This window comes from Gobio gobio (assembly GCF_949357685.1).
Source record: "Gobio gobio genome assembly, chromosome: 25".
In the NCBI taxonomy this organism is placed as follows: domain Eukaryota; kingdom Metazoa; phylum Chordata; class Actinopteri; order Cypriniformes; family Gobionidae; genus Gobio; species Gobio gobio.
The window spans coordinates 41,694,836-41,720,820 of record NC_137121.1 but is presented as its reverse complement, the minus strand read 5'-3'; the positions used below and the strand labels follow the sequence as shown (position 1 = coordinate 41,720,820).

The window sequence follows — 25,985 nt, the reverse complement described above, 5'->3', positions numbered from 1 at the left end:
TTATCTCTACATACTTAAATTGAATGAATACACAGAGATTGAAGGACAGTTTTTGTTAACTAGTATTAAGAGTTCAAACTTAGAGGCTGTTTACACTTGGCCATTTCATATAGCCATGTGGACACTTTTATCTAAAGCAGCTTACTCTGCATTTATCAGTTCAGGCAAACCCATGATCCTGGTGTTGCTGGCACCATGCTGTACTGTTTGAACTACAGGAATATATATATAATCATGAAGAGACCAGGTGTAAAGGCCATCCACAACGTATTTGAGACAGATTGCCAGATGGTGTTTGTCAAGTGAACGCAGTTCTTCTCTGCATCGCTAGATTTTGGCATTATTAAATCGAAAACATGACCATATTTTCAAAAGGCATAAGGGTTGAGGATTTTTGATCTCTCTCTCTCTCTGTTTTTTAGTGTAATATAACACACCCAGGCATTATTATCAGTAGAATGTGTTGTTTGTGGACTTCAATGTGGCATCACATAGTGTAATTGTCGGCAGCTTGCTAAAAGATGAGGTTTGTGTTACCTGTGATTAAGCTGGAGATGATTAAGGGAAGGATGAGCATTTTCAGCATCCTCATTAGAATATCTCCAGGGAAGGCAATTACCATGACAATGTTGTCATCGATCGGAGAAGCAACACGCAGCAGCATACCAAAAACCGCTCCCAAAATCACACCTGTCACGGGGGAAAGAGACGTTTTTCTTTTGGATAGTTTGGACAGAATATTTCAGAACATACTTTAAATGTACATTCATACAGTATATGTGAGTCCAAACATAAATAAATCACACCACCCAGTTAAAATCCTATGGGTCATAGGCAGGGAACCAAAGGCAGAAAACGAGAAATGAGAAATTGCAAGGAACAGAGACATTGCATCCCTGGGAATAGTGCAGTCTTCCACCGCTCAGCTCAGCCTCCTAACACTCTTTACTCACTAAAGCAGCCCTGCTGAGGCAGATAACTGTCTGCCTTTATAACCCTACAAAGACGTTTGTTTGTTATGTCCTGAAACACACACGTATCACCCCCGCCCACTCCAGATTCCTTCACAGAGACACTAACTGCTACACACACCATTTAGAGCTTACCGTATATTCACCGAATCAACTATTTCACCAATACAGTGTAAAAACGACTTCCTCTGTATTCACTCTGTGTTCAACAATGCTTCAGTCACAGTAAATACAAGCATCTTTTCACCCTTCACATCCTGCTGTGTTCTGACCCTCTACTGTCCAGTTATTCAGCAGTAGCTCTATGTGTAATCTGTGCTGTGAAACGGTCTACTGCTCTCTTTCTTCACTTTGAGATGTGGAAGAACACTCACCCAGTACAGTCAGCGTGAGCAGCAGGTTCTTGCGCATCTTCTGGCACATTGTGACAAATTTGGAGCTCGGCCTCGCCTCAATGGGTTCCAGGTGGCTCTCATGCATTCTTACCTCCACGTGCTTCGGCATTTTTCCAGAACTGCAGAGAAAAACAGACACAAGAGTAAAGAAGTGAAATCATGGCATTTACATAATCATACAAATAACAACAACACATGTACGTTTATGGTAAACCTGGTTGTCTTTGTGGGAAGAGATGCTGCGTAATGATGCAATGGGAACATGTTAGTGGTCACGTTTTCTGAAGCCCTACAGAATCATGCCAATTCATTGGCTGATGGCGTTAAAGTGAAACTAATGTCATAAGCCATGTTTCCACCGCAGGAACTTTCCCCAGGAACTAGAGACTTTTGGGGTGGTTTTGACCACAGGGATCAGGGTCTAAATGAAGTTCCAGGAAAAAATTCCCCCTCAAAAAGTCCCTGCTTGCGAGGTAGTTCTTTTTCAAAGTTCAGGAACTTTCGGGGGTAGATGCTGAAGATGCTGATTGGTTGAGTTCACGCAGCCTTTTAGTTCAACATAAAAGTATAGTAATAAAAAGTATAGTAAAGTATAGTAAAGTAATATGTACGAATCAACAATGGAGTGTAAAAAATAGAACCAATGGACCGACGACGAGGTTCAGGCTTTATCAAGCTTATATGTGGAGGATGAAATCCAGCGGGAACTAGAAAGTCATGCACAGTCCTAGGTCGCTAATCCTCATGTTACTTAAGACCGCGATGGAAACGCAGACAGCAGCAGGTCTGGGGGAAAAAGTTCCTGGGACAAATTGTTCCGGGTAATTTCAGTGGAAACGGGGCTATAGCCTCCTTATTAGCACATGTATGGCACCACAGCATTAGAGTTTATTGTGAGGAACTGAAAACCACTGACCATTGACCAACACACACCTGCTCTAAAGTCAATAGTGCAGTATTTGTGTGTTATTTAAAGAGTGTGCTATTAGTATGAGCCTATAGGCGGAGCACAACACTCGTACACTCTGATTATTACACACACACACACACGTTTAAATATTAAAATAAAAGGATTCCTCTCTGGAGAAGCGTTCAGTCTCTCCTCATGGAAATAGTGAATCCTCTCATGGTGCGAACACAACTGGCTTTTAAAGGGAAAGGGAGATGAGACTCTGATTGTGTCAGGGCTGTGTGCAGGTAGGAAGACGATGGGAGAAGCATGAAGTGCGAAAAGGAGTTTAATCTCAGGAACAGGTACATAACAGAACATAACAGTTACAGATTGGTTTATTGCACGTTTTGGACCATGGATTCGGGAAGTGCACCCACAGCGTGAGCTTCAGACTATGAGCTCAGATCGGTAAAATAGGGTCCTAAGTGTCGAAGGAGTTGCAACTGCTCCTAGATGCTCCAGTAAAAAATTCAGTATTGACCCAACGAGGCAGTCAGGATCTTCAATCATTCGTCATAAGTCCCGCAGTGCCAAGTCAGAAGCTCCACAACACCAATAGCGTTGGCATCCACAGCTGTGCTTCATCCAAGGCATCCCTCTTGAAATGAGCTTGATAGGCTTGCAAGACCGTCATAGTGTGCAAGGCAGAAGCCGCACAACTGAATGCCATGTAAAACTTTTTTCCAGTAATGAAGGGGCCAGTCTACATGACTTAGATGGAAGATTAGTCCAACCCATAGTAGGCAAACACTTTCTAAAAACCATGGTCGCCACTCAAAAGTGGAATTGTTCCACTTCAGCGTGAGTTGTAGGACAACGGGCTGAGACAAACTGTGCACTGGAGAAAGAAAAATTGGACACAATGGCACCATGTGTGCACTTATGAAGAGGCTATGACAGCTCCTTATGAGCTTGCGCCATCAGCCAATGAATTGGCAAGACCATGTGACCACTGATGTGTTCCTATTGCATCATCACCCTGTGTTTAAGTTCCTACAAATAGAAACTATATTTATACAGTTCAGCAAATCAAGCGATGTATGCAACAACATAAAAGGACACATTTTTAGTAACAGGTCACTAGTATAAAATCATAACCAGGCCTAAATACTGCAGTTCTGCTGTCTTATTTCATATTGTATGAGACTGAGAATTCTCACAATTTACTTTAAAGTCATGTTATCACTACTGTAGCTAAACACAGTTGCTATAAGGTTGAATGTACTTTAATAGGGTTCTCGAATCAATGTTTAATCTACATGGTTTACTTTGAATCTGAGCAAACAAATAAATGAGGTCAGAAAAAATGGTATGAAAATAGCAATGCACAAACGCATTAGCACTGCTCCCTCTCACAGACGCGACACACTGATGTTCATGTTGGCTGATCATGTGTGATCTTGTGTAATTACACATTTTTAATTGGATGCGTGTTTAGAGGAACTGGCAGCATGGCACATGTGTCTGTCTTAATGAGGCAATGCTGGTTCCCCAACGGGTAGATCTCCTCGACAGCTTCAAGGAACACAGATGGAGATCATGAAGTTTCGTTATTTTTGGACGTCTAAGTGAAAATTTATCATCCAAACATCGCATCAATGCTATCTTTTCCAAGTTCAGAGTGTTGTTAACTGATATGTGATGGTTCTGTTTAATGGGTTTGGTTAAATTAATCATCTCAGTGAAATCTTAATGCTTCACTATACAATGACATTATGGGAAAGGACATTATTATAGGACCTTTTCTATTCCAGGATGTTAATATTGATGTTACGTCTGGTGTGTAATAACTTAAGTCAAGCAAACCCAATGCAACACATATAAAAAGACTTAACTGAATTTGAGCTAATCATTTTAATTTATGATTTTTAAACACTTGCATTATGTTCATTTTGAGGCCAAACTAAAACTATAGGGACTAGGGCAGGGGTCTCCAAACCTGCTCCTGGAGAGCTACATTACGGCAGACTTCATTAGGCACTCGTGGACCGTACTCACTATAGTTCCCTAGAAAAACAACCTGGGGCAACAACGTAAAACTAACCCAATTCCATGGGAAAACTGCAGACTTGGCAACACTGTCTACAACATTAATGCCAACCGGGACAGCAAGGAACGTGGAGGTAATGTAATGAGTTTTTCTACCCACATTTCAACAACAGCCTGGGTTGTGTAGGTTTGCGCTTTACATCAGGAAAAGCAAGTTCTTTCAAGGTCCAAAAGCAAGGATTTCAAGTCTGGACTCAGAGGATAGATAATGTGGCATCATGTCTGGTCTTCAATCAGCACAGTGGATTAACATCACACCCCTCCTGATCTCACTTGAAATTGAAGGTTTTGACAATGGCTTTCAACGCTACCACTGGAACAGAAAAAATGTCCCCAAAAGGACAAGGATTTCGGATATTTCCATCTTTGGGGGGACTGCACATGACCATGTCAAAAGTGTTGATTATGACTTATGACTCACACTTACACACTGAGCATACATTAAAACACAGTAGAAGGTGATAAAGTCAGCCCAGAATGTGAGCTACAAACATGTCCAAGTTTCCATTGTCAAGGATCCCAGTCATCCTAGACCTAGACGGGGTTGTCTCTTGCTCTCTGCCAAATAGTATTTAAGCCAGGGGTCCACAGACTACAGCCCTCTGAAACGCTGTGACCGGCCCACGAAACCATGGCATTAAATAAAACACAGGAGATCACTGGAGAATAATGTAACACAACAACTTAACATAAACAAGACCAGACAAAGGGACACAGGAAACCGAGGGCTTAAATTCACGGGGATGAGTGAATAAAACAAAACAGGTGTTAACTAATTAAGAACCATTGAAACTAAGTAGGCAAAACGGGAACAAAACACAGATTGCACATGACATAATATCTAATAATTGAGAAAATATCCTTTCAAATATAATTTGACAATGGTTTTACTTTATTTCAGGAAACTTATATTCTTCTGCCAGAAGTGGAAGTGGAATGTATGTGTTGTAACAAGCTCTCACTCCCTGACTGAGTTGCAATGTAAACAAACATGGCTGCATTATAATATACCATGATATAATAACGCTTTAGATTGCGGCCCGGAAAGTACTGCGTAAGTAAAGAGAATTTACAGCATAATTTTCGGTAATTATAGTGTAACTATAAAGTAAGTACGTGTAGGTATAAGGGAACAATATGTAATATTGGGGGAATAAAGGGGTAAATATCAGGAACAATTACAAATGATTTATACTGTAAGTATTTTTTAATTAAGGGGTAATTATCCACGTAGTTACAGGGTAAGTATGAATCTGCGGGCTGTAAATTTAAGTGGTTCTTGTTCCCCTCTTTATAGTTACACTATAATTACCGAAAATGATGCTGTAAATTTGGTTTACTTACGCAGTACTTTCTGGGCCATAATCTAAAGCGTTACCTATAAAAGTAGCTTGATGGGTCGTCATGAATATGGGAATGTAAAACATTCAGAGGTCAGACATCTTGACATGCACACATCAGGGCACAGAGATAGCATAATGCAATGTCATAGCATGTTGCTAAGAAATGCAGTTGCAATAAAGTTGCCAAAAATTAAACTGGGTTCTGTGAATGGATTTGAATTGTAAAATCAATCCATGTAACAATATCAGAAGAATAACTGAAACATTGCAGAGTGATCTGGCCTTGACAGCAAAACGTATAGGGACTCAGATCAATCAAAGTATTATGGATAACAAAATAGCTTTTACACCCAGATTATAAACCTGAAGCTGAACAGCAGTGAGATTCAGCAACCTCTCTGATGATCATTTTAAATGATCAGGTTACTAAAACATTCAGTTTTCCCCTTGACTCTTGTAAAACCACTTGTATTATGTAAAACATGAATGGAATTCTCTACGTATGATCATTTACCAACTATAAATAACAGCGATTGGCCTGACTGGAATGAGCTGTGCAGAAGGTCACGCCTGATGTTGATGGCTTCACTTTTGGCTGTTTCTGTCCAGTTATTTAGAACAGAAAGGATGCACACTGGACATTTGAGTGTGAGAGGACAACTATTCAAACAACAGAGGATGTGTCCTATTCAGAAATGGTCACCCTATTCAAAGTGTTTACCTTTGAGAAAGAAACAAATCATGAGTGTAAGACAACAGGAAAATCTCCATACCATTTTAACAATGCATAGTGATGACCATCCAGCTGTGAGACAAAAGGTAAAAACAACAGCAGGGCCAGATCTGTCATGTCTAGTTATTATAAACTTGAACTAAACTCTGGCGAATGCACCTTTAGGGTCGCCCTCATATACATAGTACTGCAAACAAACAAGTCATCAAACTATATATGAAAGTAACATTCATTAACAAATATAATGCTGGATGAATAAGTAGAGAAACCAAAGACAAATGAGCTAGCGCTAAATATATGAGATTTATTTTTCAACACCTTCATGCAGTCTTAATCACTGACAAAATAGCACATATACCATAGAGCTGCATCATTTGTCGAAAGTAACATATTTAATGGAGCAAAACATCAACTAGTTGATCATCAACATCATCAAGGCATTAAGACATGATCTGTAAAGCTGCTCTGGAATGTTGTGCCCTGTGAACAGCACTTTACAAAAAAACCTGAGCGGACTAAGAATGAATTGCCTATTGGTTAGTGTACAGAATACACAATCCTGACTGAACTGGGATTCATCTGAAATTCCATCCCAGCCTCAGAACAGTGAGATTATTCTGACACTCCCACCCAAAGGATTCAGGAAACATTTCAGGATTCTACATTTATACAGCCTCTCATATACAGGATCAACTGTCCTAGCTAGCATTATGAAGACCAAGAAGAAATACTATTTGAACAGGCCTTTTAGTGCTTTCTCTGGATGATTCTACTCAAAGCACTTTACAGATAATAAGGGGGATCTCTGACAGGTTCACTGAAAGGTTCTTTGTGGAACCAGAAATGGTTCTTCTATGGCATTCAAATCAAAACCCCTCTTTTGAAATCTTTGTTTTTAAGAGTGTGGAATTTTGGCTCCCCAAGGGACCTTTTTATAAAGAACCTTATAAGGCGTTCTTTTATAAAGAACGCCAATAAAGAACCTTTATTTTCAAGAGTGTAATTGTCCTGTCTGTAATTTTTGAGACTTCAATAGGTCTGCATTGAGTGAGCATGCCAGATATCAGATGACTGCGATTTCTTGACAATTTATGTCACTTCTACCTAGGAATCCACTCATTCTGGACGTATGACAGACTCCCTTGAGTTAAAATTCCTCACCAGGCATTATAGGTGGAATGCAGAGTGTGTGTTTGTGTGGCTCAGGTAAACGTCTAACTCCTGGGGGACGGAACAGAGATGTTATGTCAGAACTTGAGCCCAATCATCTTTGATTGGTAACAAAACAAGCCAATACACACTGGCGAGTGAGATTTGCAATGCAAGTCGTACATATGGATATATAGGCAGCTTCAACATTGACTCAGTTAAGTTTTGCGCTGAGTAACCGAGACCGGGTCCCGGCCATTCAGTGGTGGTACAGGGATTGTGGCCATCAATACCAATACAGACATGGCCACAGTGGAATCTTCCCAGGGAAAGACACGGGTTTACCAACAGGGAAACCGTACCATGAAAGAATACATATATGGGATCACCAAAAGGGAATCACAACATATGGGGCATCAAGCCGAGTACGGGGACTGACTGAGCGGGCATGCACCCAAGTACTAGGCCTGGCATTGGACACCTCAGCCACACCTGACTGCCAAAGGATGCTGGAGGAACTCCATCCCGGGTTTGCCAAGCTAGGTGCAGCCCGTAGTAAATAGGTGCTTGTATCCACCACGGGAGGGGAATGACCCTACAATGAAGACACCGAGCCAGCCTTGCCTGTTTGTAACCAAAACACAGGAAGAAACTGGCTCCACTCAGAGATTGTAGAATCGTGCAAATGTGTTAGGTGTTGCCCAGCCAACAACTCTACAGATGTCTGCCAGAGAGCCGTCACCAACGCCCAGGAGGAGGCCACACTCTGAGTGGAGTGACCTCTCACCCCAAGGGTGTGTCCCAGGGGTAGAGGATGTGTGTGTGGTGTAACACTTAAATGACTCCATGGTTCCCGTAATGTAGTGGCTGGAGGCGTGAGGAGGTATCACATCCTCAATCTGCGGACTCCTGCCTTATGACTAAAGAAGATGGGGATGAGAGTGAGGAAGCATAGTGTCACTCTCCATCTCCGGTTACCTCAGGGCCACTTCACTAACCCTTCGGAAGGCAGATTGCAGAGAACTGCTGGGCAAAGTAGTTCTGCACCAATTTACCTTAACTCGCTTGTTCAGACATACACACCCTCCAGGAGTTTGCGTTCTACCAGTGAACGACGCCTTGTGGTGCCATACCAGAGAGGCATGAAATCACTGTCACGGACCTTTTCCTGGACTGCCCCCACCTGGTGGAATGACCTGCCTATCTCAATTCGTGCGGCCGAGTCTGTAGCCATTTTCAAAAAACATCTAAAGACGCATCTCTTCCAGCAGCACCTGACCAATCAAGAATAGCACTTAACATTCTATTCATTTTTCTGTCTGTCTAATTTATTTAAAAAAAAAAAAAAAAAAAAAAAAAAAAAAAAATCCTGTGTGTTCTGTGTTAGATTAACTGAGACTTGTTACAGCACTTGCATACTGTAGCCTCTGACTGTTGTAGTTGCTTCTATTGCTCTCATTTGTAAGTCGCTTTGGATAAAAGCGTCTGCTAAATGACTAAATGTAAATGTAAATGTAAATGCAAAGTCCTTGACAGCGTCATCGAAGAGGCCACCTTGTGAGATGGGAGCATAAAAAAAGCGCCCTCCATCCACACCTTGCATCTCTGCAAGGTTTAGTCAAGGATGGCACTCCTGGACCATAAAGGTGGACATCATCTGGCGTGGGCCTGTTCGATGACTTTCATCACTTGGAGGGCGAGGTCAGTTGCCATGTGCAGTTTCTACATCAACATTTACCCATTTACTCAGAATTACACTCATGCATTATGAGTGCTTTGACCTGGTAGACTTGCAGGACGGTCATCGCATGCAAGGTGGAGGCTGCTGTAAGCCTTAGCAGCCAGAACGGCTGTGGTCTCACAGGTGCTGCAAGGAAGTTGCGGATGACTCCCCGCGAACTCTCTGTCCACCCCACTGTCAAGTGTAGTGAGATAGGGATAACTTTTGAAGGAGATTTTGCCGCAATCGAGTGAGTCCGAGCACACAGAGGCCTGGGCAAGCATGGCTGTCAATCCAATTCAGCAACTCGTCATCTTCCTCCCAAGAGGACATCTGATCCTCATCCAGAGCCGAATGACGCGTTGGGGTCGCTGTAATAGGAACCTGCGCTGTCATCCAGCAGCTCGACACACACGACACACAAGAGGAGCGGGAGGTTCATGGGGATTTCCCCAGAGAAAGAACTCCCACTGTAACCCTCGGGTCTCCCAAAGTGTTATCCAGACTCACGGTTGTGCTTTATACAAAAGCGACAGGCTGGGTAACAGCGGAGGGGAATCTAGCCTTTCCACGAGTTCACACTTACAAATGATTAGATAGAGTAAAAGAGTATGTGTATGTGGTGTGCTGTCCAGGGGAGGGCTACAAGCTCAGAATATGGCCCGAACCCAGAGTACAACACCCCCCCAACCTGCCATATCTCTGGTTAGAATAGAAACCAGGCGAGTGTGAGGAGACGGAAAGGTGGAGGGATGCAGAAAAAACTTCTGAGGAATATAGGTGAGATGGCTACATATATTATAGGCCTCCTCTCATGCTGATTGGATAGATAATTTGAACATGCTCCTCCCGACCTTTGTTAATAAAACTGAGTGAGTGTTGCACGCTTATTTATATACCTGTATGTACAGGGAGTGGCTTGCCATGCAAATCACACAATGGCTTGTTTTCTTATCGCTCTAATGCGATTGGGCTCTCAGGTGAGAGTGTCAGTCAGTTCTAATATGGAACCCTAAGTTATGGGGACAAAATGTCCCCACAAAGACGGCAATATCCCAAATCCTTGTCCTTGTGGGGACAACAGCATATAAATCATACTACGTGATATTTTTTGAAATTGTAAAAATGCAGAAAGTTTTCTGTGATGGGTAGGGTTAGTGTAGGGGGAAAGAAGATACAGATTGTACAGTGTAAAAATCATTATGTCTATGGAAAGTCCCCATAAAACATAAAACATGACGTGTGTGTGTGTGCGCATTTGAAGTGTCTCAATGCCATGCCAAAGGAGGCCAGTGAAAGGTAACAGAGAATTCACTCTTTTTTTCTCTCTAACTTGGCCAGGACCATGTGAAGTTTCCCGGCTACCCATCTGAGGGCTTTTGTCTTCCCCAAAAAGTGTCAGTGCCCCCTTCTTCCTCCCTTTGGGTTTAATCTGGCATGGAGAGCGATGCGGGAGGATGCCAGCCCCATTCAGCCCGCTGATGTCATGCATATGCCCACCGTGGGAGAGCAGCGGATGGACTCGGAGGGGGGCAGGACCCATTCTCCTCTCGCTCAATCCGCTCTCTATCGGGATGAATCACTCTTTCAGGAATGGCAGCCCACTGTGAGGCACAATTGGTGGCGATTATCCCAATTTTATGCCACTGTCCAGAGTGAAGAGTTTCTCTCGCTGACTCTCTTTCTTTCATCGTCTCTCTTTGACAGCTATTACAACCTTTTGGCCCTTCTTGAATCAAACACACACACACACACACACACACACATTCATAAACACAGCTCTCCTCTCCAGCTTGTAACATAATAACTGGAGTAAAAGACAGATGAAAAGCACCTACACACCTGAAATAGAGGCATCACTGCTATCATATCAGTAATTGAATAACATGGTTCATTAGACTAGAGTCAACGCGGAACCGATCGATAACATCAGTGCTAATCACAGCCAGTTTGCTTTCAGTTAAAAGACTCTTGATAGTTCTTGTTGCTCACACTCTTAAAAATAAAGTTTTTTTTATTGGCATCGATAATTCAATAGAATGGAATCTTTTCATCGCATAAAAGGTCCTTTAGATTATTAAAATGTCCTTCACACTAAGGAAAAATTGTTATTTTATGAACTGATCACTGAAAGGTGCTATGGTGAACCAAAAATTATTCGTCCATGGCAAAAACCTTTTTTGATATCTTTATTTTTAGAGTGCAGTGAATGTTTTTTTTTACCCATTGATGTTAATGTTATTTCTCAAGTGAGACACAAACATGACACAAACTACATTTACAGGAATGTTCACATGATATTCCAGAATCTGTGTGAAGCTGTGAATTTAGCTGTGAAGGATTAATCTCACTTGCTTATGTTTTTTCATGAAGATATTTTGAGAATAATTGCTTCTGCACAATTGTCAAAATGTCTTATGCAAATGTTATTAATGAAAATATTATGAAGGGAAATTTTACTTATTTTATTTTATTTTAAGTAAAAATCTAATATTCAAACATTTAATTTATTCAAAACATCACAAATGTTGCAACTTTATACACAATCAAACACAATTCAAGGTTTCAACTATGGTTGAGATATTCCACAGAAAACACCACATGAATAACCGGGCACACACACACACACACACACACATACACGGTCCGGGGTCAAGACTCGGGGCAACAGTGAGTGTCCAGACAGAGGTCAGATCTGTGCTGGAGAACACACAAGGACACACACGTGCATCCCATCAGGTCAAAACACAGAGAAAGGACAAATAAAAAAGGTTTTGGGTTTTAATGAGTGAATCACACTAACTCACACAACGCAATGTGATACCAGCTCTGCTCTAGAGGAATCTTCTGGATTGGTGCATGCACTAAATAATGTTTGGGAAGAGGTTACTCTCAATCAAAAAAAACCCTGATAATACTTTAGAATACACTATTTTTTTTAGACAAAATTAATATTTAAATGGTCATTATTACTGCATACATACTAATTGTGAAGTTTAGTCAAACATAGGATAACATGTATAGCATCAACTTCTGAAAAGAAGAAATTTTCACAACTACCAGTGCATACTCTTCTCTAATGTACAGAGAGAGAACGGAATCAGCGTGTTATTGTCAGTTGTGCAGTGTGGGCGCTGTGAGGTGAGATATAAGCACATGATTGACCCATATGTGCACTCCATCAGTGTGCATGGACGCACTCTCATTGTGCGCTCGCTCTGGCTGTAATGAGCGAGTGATTAGAGATGCGGGCCGCGCACAGGTTTCAGACGCGAGCTGTAATGATGTGCTCACAGATCATTCTGGTTGAAGGGTTAGCAGGCCTTCATTCATCTATAGAGAGCACACAGAGGGGCCCTCAGGGGCCGAGGGCCGCTACAATCTCCCTCTCTTTCACATGCTTCGTCTTTCTCTCTTATTTACATGCATTCTATACTTTATTTCGTCTTGATTTCTCCTCACGTAACTGCTGAGGTTTGTGTGCCAAGTGTTTTGTCAGATTCCACAAAGCTTTTCCTCAGGAATGCTTTCAACATAATGTCGACCAAGAACAATTCCCTCACTTTTGTGTATTTATAAACTGTAAATATTTTTTAATGGGGGTCTAGCGTGCACTATGGATAAATGCTTCAACTACAGTATAATGGTAACACACAGGTTATCATGAGGATGCTTTAATAGTCTGTCTGTGTGAAGTTATGTCTGATCTCATGTCATAATCAGCTTAAAAAGTAACCCTGGCACACTATCTGCGTGAAGAAACCAGAGAGAGATGTACCACAGATATCCATACAACAGTTCACATGAAGCCACAGGAATTACACCAAACCACAAGTGCATCCCACAACTACGCAGATCAATCCACATTTGTATCAGTGTCAGTGTCCCTGAAATCTTGAGTTTTCCTAAATAATACATATGCAGAATAAAGGGGCGGAGCCTGGTTGAGTTAGTTAGTCATGTGTGTTGAAATTGCCGGTTATGATAAGGGGCGGGACATTTACCAAACACCAATCACAACACACCGCTCCAGCCGACCAATCAGAGCACAGTGTGCTTTTCAGAAGGAGTGGCTTCATAGAGACAGGAAGTAAACAGAGCGTTACTGACAGACTGGGAAGAGAGGAGCCGCAACAATGGAGAATATGAGGAAATAATCAACACTCAAGCAGGAAAACCTCTTCTAGTAGAGACAGAACACAACAGCAAGACTTCATAAGGGCATAATAGGTTAATCAAAGTACTAGATTACACATTTTTGACTAAATGATATAACATTATGACCTAATATTGTGTTGGTCCCCCTTCTGCTGCCATAACAGCCCGATGCAAAATGCTATGCCGCCCCATACGCAACAAACTGAGATGCTCTGTGTATTCTGAGCCCTTTCTATCAGAACCAGTATTAACTTCTTGAACAGTTTGAGCTCCAGTAGCTCGTCTGTTTGATCAACCACACGGGCCAGCCTTCGCTCCCCACGGGCATCAATGAGCCTTGGCCGCCCATGACCCTGTGGCCGGTTCTCCACTGGTCCTTCATGACCCTGTGGCCGGTTCTCCACTGGTCCTCCATGACCCTGTGGCCGGTTCTCCACTCCTCCTTCATGACCCTGTGGCCAGTTCTCCACTGGTCCTTCATGACCCTGTGGCCGGTTCTCCACTGGTCCTCCATGACCCTGTGGCCGGTTCTCCACTGGTTCTTCATGACCCTGTGGCCGGTTCTCCACTGGTCCTTCATGACCCTGTGGCCGGTTCTCCACTGGTCCTCCATGACCCTGTGGCCGGTTCTCCACTGGTCCTCCATGACCCTGTGGCCGGTTCTCCACTGGTCCTTCATGATCCTGTGGCCGGTTCTCCACTCCTCCATGACCCTGTGGCCAGTTCTCCACTGGTCCTCCATGACCCTGTGGCCAGTTCTCCACTGGTCCTCCATGACCCTGTGGCCGGTTCTCCACTGGTCCTTCATGACCCTGTGGCCGGTTCTCCACTGGTCCTCCATGACCCTGTGGCCGGTTCTCCACTGGTCCTCCATGACCCTGTGGCCGGTTCTCCACTGGTCCTTCATGACCCTGTGGCCGGTTCTCCACTGGTCCTTCATGACCCTGTGGCTGGTTCTCCACTGGTCCTTCATGACCCTGTGGCCGGTTCTCCACTGGTCCTCCATGACCCTGTGGCTGGTTCTCCACTGGTCCTCCATGACCCTGTGGCCGGTTCTCCACTGGTCCTCCATGACCCTGTGGCCGGTTCTCCACTGGTCCTCCATGACCCTGTGGCCGGTTCTCCACTGGTCCTTCATGACCCTGTGGCCGGTTCTCCACTGGTCCTTCATGACCCTGTGGCCGGTTCTCCACTGGTCCTCCATGACCCTGTGGCCGGTTCTCCACTGGTCCTTCATGACCCTTTGGCCGGTTCTCCACTGGTCCTTCATGACCCTGTGGCCGGTTCTCCACTGGTCCTTCATGACCCTTTGGCCGGTTCTCCACTGGTCCTTCATGACCCTGTGGCCGGTTCTCCACTGGTCCTTCCTCTGAGCACTTTTGATAGAGACTGGCCACTGCAGACTGGGAACACACCACAAGAGCTACAGTTTTGGAGATGCTCTGACCCAATCGTCTAGCAGTCACAATCTGGCCCTTGTCAAACTCCCTCAAATCCTTACGCTTGCCCATTTTTCCTGCTTCTAACACATCAACTCTAAGGACAAAATGTTCACTTGCTGCCTAATATATCCCACCCACAAACAGGAGATCATCAGTGTTATTCACCTGTCATAATGTTATGCCTGATCGGTGTTAGTAGGCCACTGAAATAAGCACAAATGACAGGGCATGTCAAAACATCTTCAGGAATGTCTCAAACTCCTGAGGCTTTTCTTGCAATTGTAAGGCTATTAGAGAGGTTTCCTGTAATCATTGTGTAATGTTATCCTCCATCTCAAAAACGGCACAAAACTGACATGTGCCCTCATAATGTGATCATAATGTGATTAAGGCAGTACTGTAGTTCACGTAAACCTTCTGATTATGTTAATGAAATAATGCTCATAATCAGCGAAACCATAATCGTGGTATAATAAGTGGATTTTAATCACATCAAACAGGTACATATAAACGTTAATCACATTTCTTCCGCTCTGATCATAGTGTGTGTGTGTGTGTGTGTGTGTGTGTGTGTGTGTGTGTGTGTACTAGAGCTACGTGTGGGATGGTTCATGCACAGGTTCATTAGATAATGTACAATCAGCCGATCAGTAACTTAAAGATGTGTAATGTTATTTTCAGATAACATCCGGCTGACTACACGACTACAAACACATAAATATGTGGCCATTAAATATTGATTTGAGTTTAAATTATTTTACAATACTAGCTATATATTAAATTAAAGCTTCCACTAAGAAAAAAAGCATACTTCATTGCAAAGTACAAAACAATCAAGTAACAAGATGAACACAACGAAAAAAATTCAAACTGAGGACGTAATTTTCTTAACTGAGATTATATGTTTGGTATGACTCTATGTTGTGATATGATAATGATGCATAGTAATTCAGTCTCTAAAGCTGCATTGAAACAGTATTGTGAAAAGAGCAATGCAAATGAACCTGAACTGTTGACGCACAATAGATATGTGTCCACAAGACTTTTGACTAAAGGGTGTTGTTGCCTAGAGTTTTTTCTTCAAACTGATGTGAGAATCATTGAGCCTACTCATTCACATAAAACTATATATTCATTTACATTTCGTAAGACACTTTTCTTTAAAAATCCCTTATGCGAAAAGGCGTGAATGATCATGAATAATGCCTTGATCTACACCTGAGAGAACAAAAGACCTGCATAATAGGTTTCAGTTACCTGGATTATCGGACTGATACTGTGTCTCCCTAGACAACGGTTAATATTGGCAAATATCTAACCGTTGAATGCCTTGATTGACCAATCTCAATCACTTATTACAAAATAAATAATTTATCCTTTACACATCATTATTGTGTTAAGTCTCGTAATCTTGAATCAGAATATCGTCCTCCTCCCTCTTCTCTAATGACGAGGGCGGGGCAACCTGTCACTCATAGGAGATCCACCAATAGCAAACCACAACCATCCAATCACTCCCCCATTGGTGCACGTGTACAGGCAGCCAGTTCTGTTGAGCTCAGCCACCATTAAACACCGAGCATGTGTTATCTGACTGTTGTGAAGAGCAGCATTTGATCATCTCAGTCCGAACCCCAGCGGAGCTCATTAAATCCACCGCCCAACCCCCAGCGCCTCGTACGCCACACCTCCCTACAGACGCGGGGAAGAGCTCAGAGGCGGACTGGAGAAACGGCCCTTCACTTCTGCTCCCACTCACTGTACATCCCATCACAATCAGCAGCACGAAACATCAAACGTTCAGCCAAACAAAGAGTGTGAAAGAAACAACAGGACAGGAGGAATAACAGGACAGAAGATGGATGCCCCTGATTTCCCACAGCCCAATTCAAAACACCTTCCTTTGCCCTAATCAGTTCAGTTGTTGGCCATCTTGGGAACACTCTCTGGTATTTTCAGTCACACTTCCTGTCTAATTAAATTGGGGATGCCGAAATCCCTAAAACGGTATATCTCAGGTTTGAGCAAAGGCTGAGCGCAAGAGGCAGAGACTTATTTGGAGCACTCCTTTTAATATCAGTGTGAATCTCAGCTATAACCGGGTATTTATCTTCTTGTGCTAGTTTGAATTGTCCTCATCCATCCATTTTCACACTAGCATCCTCTGCATGGAAACAAAGAAATATGAGAAATACTGTGTTTTTCATTTTCTTACTCCTTTACTGTGAATATTATACCGTATAAAAAGTATATTCGATATGCTTTTCCAGACTCTTCACATGCTTGTTTTTTCCAACAACACAATGCACTAAAACCAACAAAATATTAATTTATTCATGATTCAGTGTTTCAAAAAACAGCAAATTTGCACCAAAACAAGTCGATTCCACACATAGTTTGATAATAATGACAATAAAGATTAAATACTTTCATGTGTCCATGTCTTGTATTTTGTCATTTGTCATAGCCATGTTTCCTGTTTTTGTCGTGTGCTTCCAGAGATGGTCTTATTATTGGGAGATATGAGGGTTTGTGGCTCTAAAATTGGAGAAAATGTTCTTCGAACTTGGATCATGTGTGCCTTGATAACCAATCACATTACAGCCTTGACATCACTGAATTTTGTCCATTGTTGTGTGACAGTCACTGTTTGCGGATACCATAGAAACGCATGAGAAGTGCCTTGAACCGAATCATCTGTCGCACAATAGTCCGCGACTTCTCTTATAAAACAGCATTTGAACATCAAACATGTTGAAGATCAGCCGATTGAATGATAAGCTATTTCCTCAAGGTTTATTCCTCCATTGACATCCATTCAAAAATACGGCCTACCGCAGCGTTAGCGGGATTACGCTTTTTTCCGGCTAAGACTGCAGACTTGCCTTTAAGTGGGTTTGTGTGCTTCCTTTGCCTCATGTGTCTGGTTCTCATTGGTTTATGGGCTTGTCATGTGGTATTCAGTTGTGTTGATTACTTTCAGGTGTTTCTTAAGTCATTAGTCCTTGTATACTTAGCCCTCATGTTTCCATATTCTAGCTTTGTTAACTCTAACACGCTGTGGGTGAGTCTTTGTCTAATGGTTTATGTTCAAGTCAAGACTGTGACCCTGAGGTGAGGTCAGACATCAGGCGCTCGCAAGCCTTGGCAAGCGGTGAGAAAACACTTCCGAGGGACTGAGACGGGGGGACAGCGGACAGAGAGCTTTACCGCCAGAACACATGGACATCAGGTTAAACCCTATGCCAATGATTCTTCCCACATCTCCACCGCATTTTAGGAAAAACGGGAAAAAAGTTACTGAACAAATACATAGACTAAAAAGAACAGCGCATATAGTGAGCCTTATTCGTGAAACTTCCATTAATATACGAGTAAATTCAGAGTAGAATAGCGTTTTAAAAATACCAGCACTTTCATGAATCTCACAAATTCTGTCAGATTATGGGCAATGTTGCACACAAACATCTAGTTGAGTTCAAACAGCTCTTCTGGTGGAGAAGATTGTGCAGTTTCTCTACTTCCATCTCGACTGCCTGATAAAGGTAATGTAGAAATAATATGAAAATGTTTTTTTGTTTTCCCCCACACTGGCTTAATGAAATTTTGCCAGTTATCTGGGTCAATTGTGATATTTCACTTGCTTATTTGCTGGTATGAATATTTAACAGACCGATTTGGGGACAATGCAAGATCCTGAGATTTACCCCGAAATATATGAGAGATGTCCACAGATAAAGCTTTGAGAATCCCTCCGCAGGTCATGCTACAAGAGTCAATCACACACGTTTGCTTCAGTGTGCCTTCACTGTCTTTACCTGAAACCTCAGTGACTCTAATACTGTAAAGAAAAACTGGCCTATGGAGACATCAGAACTTAAATAAGTGGCTTAAATGTAATTAATATTCAAAAGTTTCTCTCATTTCCAATGGCTTGTGAGTGGAGAGTACTGGCTTATTTCATATTATCCTTTAACATCCATTAATTATTGTGAAATTTGTTATCTTTATTTGTATTATTGATAATAATGGCAATGATGGGTGAAACAGAGCTTGTGGAAACTGAATCATGCTTCAGGCGTCACAGGCCGCCCACACTACACGTGCTAAACGTCTGAAGTATAAACTGGAGAGCCTCCATCTGATTGGCTGATTCTGCAGGGTTTCTGGGAGCCTGAGCGACTAAACGCGGGTCAGCATGAAATCAAAAGGGACCATTCTTATTGATTTTACAGAATGCTGCAATGTTAAAAACAAATAATTTACCAGATCTCATTATTATTATTTTTTTATTAATGTGCACTCGTATTCTTTAATCAGAAACGTTAAGCATCTGTTCTCTTCATGGCGTACTGAATATCCTCCACAACTGACTGACATTCAGATCTGCCTCTGTTGAGTTAGGAACGCCCAACTTCCTACCATCCAATCAATTCCCTCCGGGTGATATCGAGCCCCGCCCTACATTTTTCTCATTTCAGAAGCCGTTTCACTTGGATATGCGTTACAATAAAAATAACTAGTGCAACTTCCGTTTCATGCCAACCTTAAGCTCTTAGTTAATTATCAAAGAGTTGGTGGAACAAACCCAACTGTGATTGGTCAGACGGCTTCTTCAGTGGCCAGTCTTTGCTTCATGGGTTCACCAAATCAAGGCTCTTTAGTGACAAACCAAGTCTGGAAACTGTATTACAAACTGAAGCTTCTTTGAAAGCTTCATTACTAAATGATGGTCCAGTAGCTGATACTGATTTATTCTAATTTATGTGTACTGGCAAAATTTCAACCTAACTTTTGCTAGTTTGCGAAATGAACTAATGAAAAACCTCACACCGTGTCTACACTGCAAGCTGTGAGATGTCGAGGAAGCCAGGAAGTGAGAAAGAACTGATCGAACTTTGTTTATTTATAATCTAATTGGACAGTTCGCGTCATTGACTTGAAGTGCAGAGACGGTGTCAGGTTGAGGTAGTCCATGAGGTGTGATGCTCACTCAATGAAAGACAGTTTAGAGTCCATTCACCGCAGAGAATCAACTCATCCAGCCATGCTCATTTAGTTATTGTGCAAATTGCAGACTATTGAACTTACTCTTCTGCCAAAACACATGCAATTCACTTGAATAAGACATTCAAATTAGGTGTAAACAAGAAAGTAATTGTTCAGGGGTTTGAATTTATTGTTTTGAGAAAAATAAAACCCAAAACCTTTGGAGGATGGCTTCCCGCATGTTTAGAGAAATAATTCAACTTTGCCAAAATGAAATTAATTAATTTACAAAAAGTCTGGCTTCTATGCAATGTGATGGTTAAGTAACTCTTATCCAAATGGCCATGCCTCCAGTGTTTTCAGATGGGTTTCAAAAACTGATTTGTGGGGGGGAAATATAGGAAAATTTTATGTGGAATTACAAGATTTGTGTGCAAAGTATGACATTACAGACTAAAACATTGCCTTTTTATCATAGTCTTGATCATGTCTCCCTTTATTTATGACGACAGTCCTTGTGCTTTCAAGTAGTGGTAATTTTGTTAACTTTTTGCAAATATTATGATAAAAAATGTTTGCTGACCATGACTAAGATGAGATGACGAGACGACATCAGTATCTTTAAACACTAACTGTGATTATACAGCAACCTGCAATATTGTTGAAAAAAAAAGATAAATCATGGACATATAATGCTAGTCAAAACAGCCTTCTTCAGCGTAATATCAGGGATGTATATGGATGGACTGGATGGATTGATGGATGGATGGAACGACTGGATGGATGGACAGATGAACAGACTGGATGAACTGGATGGATGGACTGGATGGATGAACTGGATGTACTGGACTGGACTGGACTGGATTGATGGATGGATGGAACGACAGGATGGATGGACAGACTGGATGAACTGGATGGATGAACTGGATGGATGGACAGATGGACGGACTGGATGGATGGACTGGATGGATGGATGGATAGATGGACTGGATGGATGGATGGATGGATGGACTGGATGGATGGATAGATGGACGGGATGGATAGATGGATGAATGGACTGGACTGGATGGATGGATAGATGGACTGGATGGATGGACAGATTGACAGAATGGATTGATGGACGGATGGACTGGATGGATGGATGGATGGATGGATGGATGGATGGATGGATGGATGGACTGGACTGGACTGGACTGGATTGATGGATGGATGGATGGATGGATGGACTGGACTGGATGGATGGATAGATTGACTGGATGGATGGACTGGATGGATGGACAGATGGACTGGACTGGACTGGACTGGACTGGATGGATGGACTGGATGGATGGATGGACAGGGGGACTGGACTGGACTGGACTGGACTGGACTGGATTGATGGATGGATGGATGGATGGATGGATGGACTGGACTGGACTGGACTGGACGGATCGGATGGATGGACTGGACTGGACTAGACTGGACTGGACTGGATGGATAGATTGACTGGATGGATGGACTGGATGGATGGATGGACAGATGGACTGGACTGGACTGGACGGATCGGATGGATGGACTGGACTGGATGGATGGATGGACAGGCGGACAGGATAGAGAGAGAGTTAGAGAGATAGAGAGAGATAGATCTTAATTAACCAGTGCTTGTGTGCGGAGCCAAGTCTGTCCACAAAAGGCCTCTGTGTGGATCGGTCCATTCAGACTCTCTCCGCTCTCCTCATGCCAAGAGCTGAGGAATAATGGAGCAGTTTAGAGGCTCTGCCCCTGTTCACAGGCTCCCGAGCTGGGAAAATGTTAGTGCCGCGTTCAGGAGGGGCTTTAATTGTTTTCCCATCTCTCTTTTTTTCGCCGGCTTTGAAAAGCCTCAGGGCTGACAAACAGGCAATGAGCGGGATTGTTTTGTGTTCCGCTGGCCACAGCCGGAGGTAAACACAACGCGGCCCTGTGTTCCCCAGCGGGCAGAGACGGAGGCCCTCCGGAAGCGCTGGAGATGGGCATAGGGCGCCATTGTGAGAGCTGGCATTGTGTGCGGCGCTGAGATTCTCATGCGTGTCCGCTCGGAGAAGCCAGGGTGATAAAGCTCTCTCGGATCCAGTGAGTAACGGCTCCCACACATTTACTTATTTACATACTCGAGAGGGAAATTAATGGCCGACAGCGCACACAAAGATACTCACAAAGTGGAAGCCCAGGGTTTGTTCATCTGGGGGGAAAACCGTCCTCGGAAGAGGAAATAAGTGGGATATATGGATCCTAATGCTAATCTTTGTTTGCTAATCGCTGCACAATGAAGCGTCAAATCTCACGCTGTTCTATTCTGGGCATGTGTGTGTGTGTTGAAGAAGGTGTGGCCGACTGCCTTCTTCTCCAAACCTCCAGGTTCTCTCTCGCTCTTCCATAAGGATTTGAACAATTCCTCTGAGAGACCGATAACAAACCCATCGATCGCACTGACCTAGAGTTCATCGTCCATCACACCACAGTCAATGATTGCCTCTTAATGAAGGAAATCTTACAATAGTGTTTATTTGGCTGATCTTCAGTCCATATTTGATCACCCGCCGACCCTACACAGAACGAGCGGTTTGGGAAAAGTAACATAAAAATCATCTTCATAGTAGAAAAGCTTCTGTGGGGAACCAGGAACGGTTCTTATGCAAGCCTTTATTTTTAAGAGGGACTGGGACAACACAGAGCAGAATCACACTCTCAAAGGCTGGATTGATGGACAAAAGCGCGCTCTCCTGTATGAGAGAGAGGCGCTGATGGGAAATCCGACAGCTAAAAGAGCAGGAGCAGCATCTTCAGCCGTTCTCATGATCTATCTGAGATGGGGGAGGGAGGAGAGAGGGAAGAAAGGGGTGATGAAGAGCGCACGGAGAAAGGAGTTGGATGGCACTTTGGCAGCGCCGGCGTTTTCCCAGGAGGATTACTCAAGCCCAAAAACACACACATTTATTTGTCGCTCAGCCTTTCTTTTCACTTCCAACACCCCTTAAGCTCTTTTAAATTTCTCTCTCACACCATTTATCCTCTATTTTTTCCACTTTAATTAGCCTCGTTTCTTCCCCCTCAAGCGCTCGATGACGGAAGGGTCTTCAGGATGCCGATCGGATCCCCAAACAGAAATCTTCACAGCACGCTCTATTTCCCTGGGATGCACTTTACATTGATTTTGACTCGACACACACACACACACACCAACCCCCCACCGCTCATTTCAGCCCCATCACACCTGCCTTCACGCTGACCTCTGACCCCCGGCACTGATATGACACGAGTGGGGGAGGAAATCACGCGCAGAACGCTTCATATGTCAAAGAAGCTGCGCTCAAAAATAGCTTTCGGTTGTGAATCTCTGGAGGTAATGCGTAAACACATTTGTGCACATTATGCATCTACACACACACACAATGAATGGAGGTTTTGCCACTCAGGTGCCGTTTGAACTCCAGCAGAATGAACATAATGGATTATTTGCATGAAGGCTCTCTCACACTCCTCTTAAAATCACACGTTAGTCAAGCGGTCCTGCTCCGAAATAAAGAAAGCAGGATTGCTAACACTGAAGAACCCCAGATCCCACTGGATTATTACTGTAAAGTTCATTATTACGGAAACATTTGCAGTTAGAAGGCAAATATCTGAAGCATCCTCTTGAGTAACAGGTGATGTTCATTTTATATTCGGTGACTTTAAGTGCTAACCTACAGAAAGATCATTGTTAAGCTCACATGTATGTACACAATAAGTTAATGATTGGTTTAAATGTTATTACATGGTAATTAAAGACACTTGATATAAAATGGGACCAGGTTTTTTTATGATAGTGTGCCTAATTCAGAAAGAAATATGCCAAGATATATTTCATACATCAGACTGACCACTTTAGTAAAGCTCAATGAAAGCCTATGAATCTATGAGAGGCATATTTTCACATGTTCACACACACACACACACACACACACACACACACACACACACACACACAGCTCTCACCTGTCGACCTGGAAGATTCAGGAGCGGGTGAATGTCGGTGTTTTCTTCCCTCTCGGCTGGGTTTGTTTCATGCGCTTTGGTGAGGCTGTGACGCGTTGGGAGCGCGCAGCGGGAAGGGACGCGCGTTCAGCGGTGTGTCGGGATAATCCGGTGCTCCGAGCACATCTACAGTCACACTGAAGGAAGACTACCTCAGTGAGAACACAGGCAGTGTTTACACTCCTCCTGCCCCGCCTCGCCTCGCGTCAGCCGTCCCTCCTGCCTCCACACTCTCAGGATCCGCGCGCATTCATCAATAAACCGACGTGCACGAGCGTTTTCATTGACATGTATAACATATTAAAAAGCAATGAGTGTGCATTCAGGCATTTAGAGTCGGAGATGGAAGAATGGAAAGCGAGGCAGGAAGGTAAATTCGTGTGAATTTCTTCAATCGCATTCTTTCGGCATATAAAGCAGGCTTTTCAACAAATCCACATTTTTATACGTACAAATCTATACGTTATCGCAAACAATTGGCCAGTTAATGCATTCGAGAATTTAGTGTGAAAAAACGCGCATGCAGATTTATGCAAATGTTAACACATAACACGCACTTTTTTGACATCTAAATCATTAAACAACAATCAATTCAAACATTTCAGCGGAACCTTAAAAGGTATCAAAGGCAATAAAGAAAAAAACAAATAGTGAACCTTTATCTAATTTAAAGGGAAAAGTGTCTCTTCCACCAATGGTCGGACTGTTTTCAGAAGGACACTCTGGTCACTTCAGTTTCGTGCTTTAAGAGCTTCATCCACACCAACAGCTCGAATACACGGCACAAACGCACTTCTACTTGGTATTTTTGTCTTGTTTCCAGTCCAAATATCTACAAATTCTTCAATCAAGATGCTTTTACTAGACAAGTAACATGACATAAGATATTTTTGACAAATTAAGTGAGTTTTTTCTTAAAACAAGCTAAATTATCTGCCAATGGGGTAAGAAAAATAATCTGTTGACACATAAACTCACTTCATATTGATTTGATTTTTCAGAAAACAAGAAAAAACATCTTGATTTAAGAATTTGTAGATGTTTGGATTTAGATGCAATCAATTGTAGGCTATTTGCTTTGAAATAATTGTGGTTTGTTCATATATGGTGTGAACAAAAACATAAATCATCCATCCTGCATTCATTTTCAGACAGCGTTGTTCTTTGGCGTTGTTAAAGGTTATGAGGTCTCTTTATTGCTGCAGGATAAAGCTTTAACATAAGAAAAGAGGATAGTGATGATAACCGTAAACTCAGATATTCCCACTTCATAATGCTCATATGTGACCCAGGACCACAAAAGCAGTCATAGAGATTTATACATCATCTGAAAGCTGAATAAAAAATCTTTCCACTGATGTATGATGTTTGTTAGGACGATATTTGAAAATCCGCAATCTGAGGGTGAAAATCTCCTTTAAAGTTGTCCAAATGAAGTCCTTAGCAATGCATGTCACTACTAATAATACATTTATGATATATTTACAGTAGGACATTTACCAAATATCTTCATGGAACATGATCTTAACCTGTTAGCCTTCACCCCCGCTTTTGAAAAAATCCTAAGAAATGGCATAATCAGACTAAAACCGGTACAGTTAATGATTCCTTTGCACTAAAATTATAAGTATGGCGTCATTTGAAAGCAGACACTTGGCCGTTTACTGTAAATTCAAAATTTAATTTCAATATAATTATTTTCATAATCAAAAATAGCTATAATAAGCTTCAAAGTTTTGTAAAGTTATTAGAAATATATTTGTATGAAATATCTTTATGAAAATAAAATTGAAGTTGGCATTTTAGCAATCTAGAAGTGCACTACAGCTGAAGCCACATGTCTGACCATGTTATATTTCAAATCTGAAGATGATAAGTATAAAACTCTGAATTTTATTAAATGTCCTCTAGAGGTCAACACTATTACAATTATCCTAAAACTATTACAATCAATTCCTACCTAAGACACAACATATACACATACAATTCATATCAAATACCCAAAACAAAACATTAGTTTTATTTCTTTTATGTGAACAGGGACAGTGC

General features: G+C 42.4%; 1 protein-coding gene across 2 annotated transcripts in view; it reads right to left on the bottom strand.

The window, feature by feature from the left end:
* slc1a2b (solute carrier family 1 member 2b) overlaps nt 1-24,086 on the bottom strand; it is a 39,010-nt gene extending 14,924 nt beyond the window's left edge. For both annotated transcript variants that reach the window (XM_079809167.1, XM_079809168.1), the window contains exons 1-3: nt 23,898-24,086; nt 1,346-1,485; nt 538-690 (exon numbers count right to left, since the gene is read on the bottom strand). In XM_079809167.1, the coding sequence (XP_079665293.1) occupies nt 538-690; nt 1,346-1,475 (283 nt within the window). In that variant the 5' untranslated portion in view covers nt 1,476-1,485; nt 23,898-24,086. The remainder of the gene's footprint in view (nt 1-537; nt 691-1,345; nt 1,486-23,897) is intronic.
* Nucleotides 24,087-25,985: the final 1,899 nt, after the last annotated feature.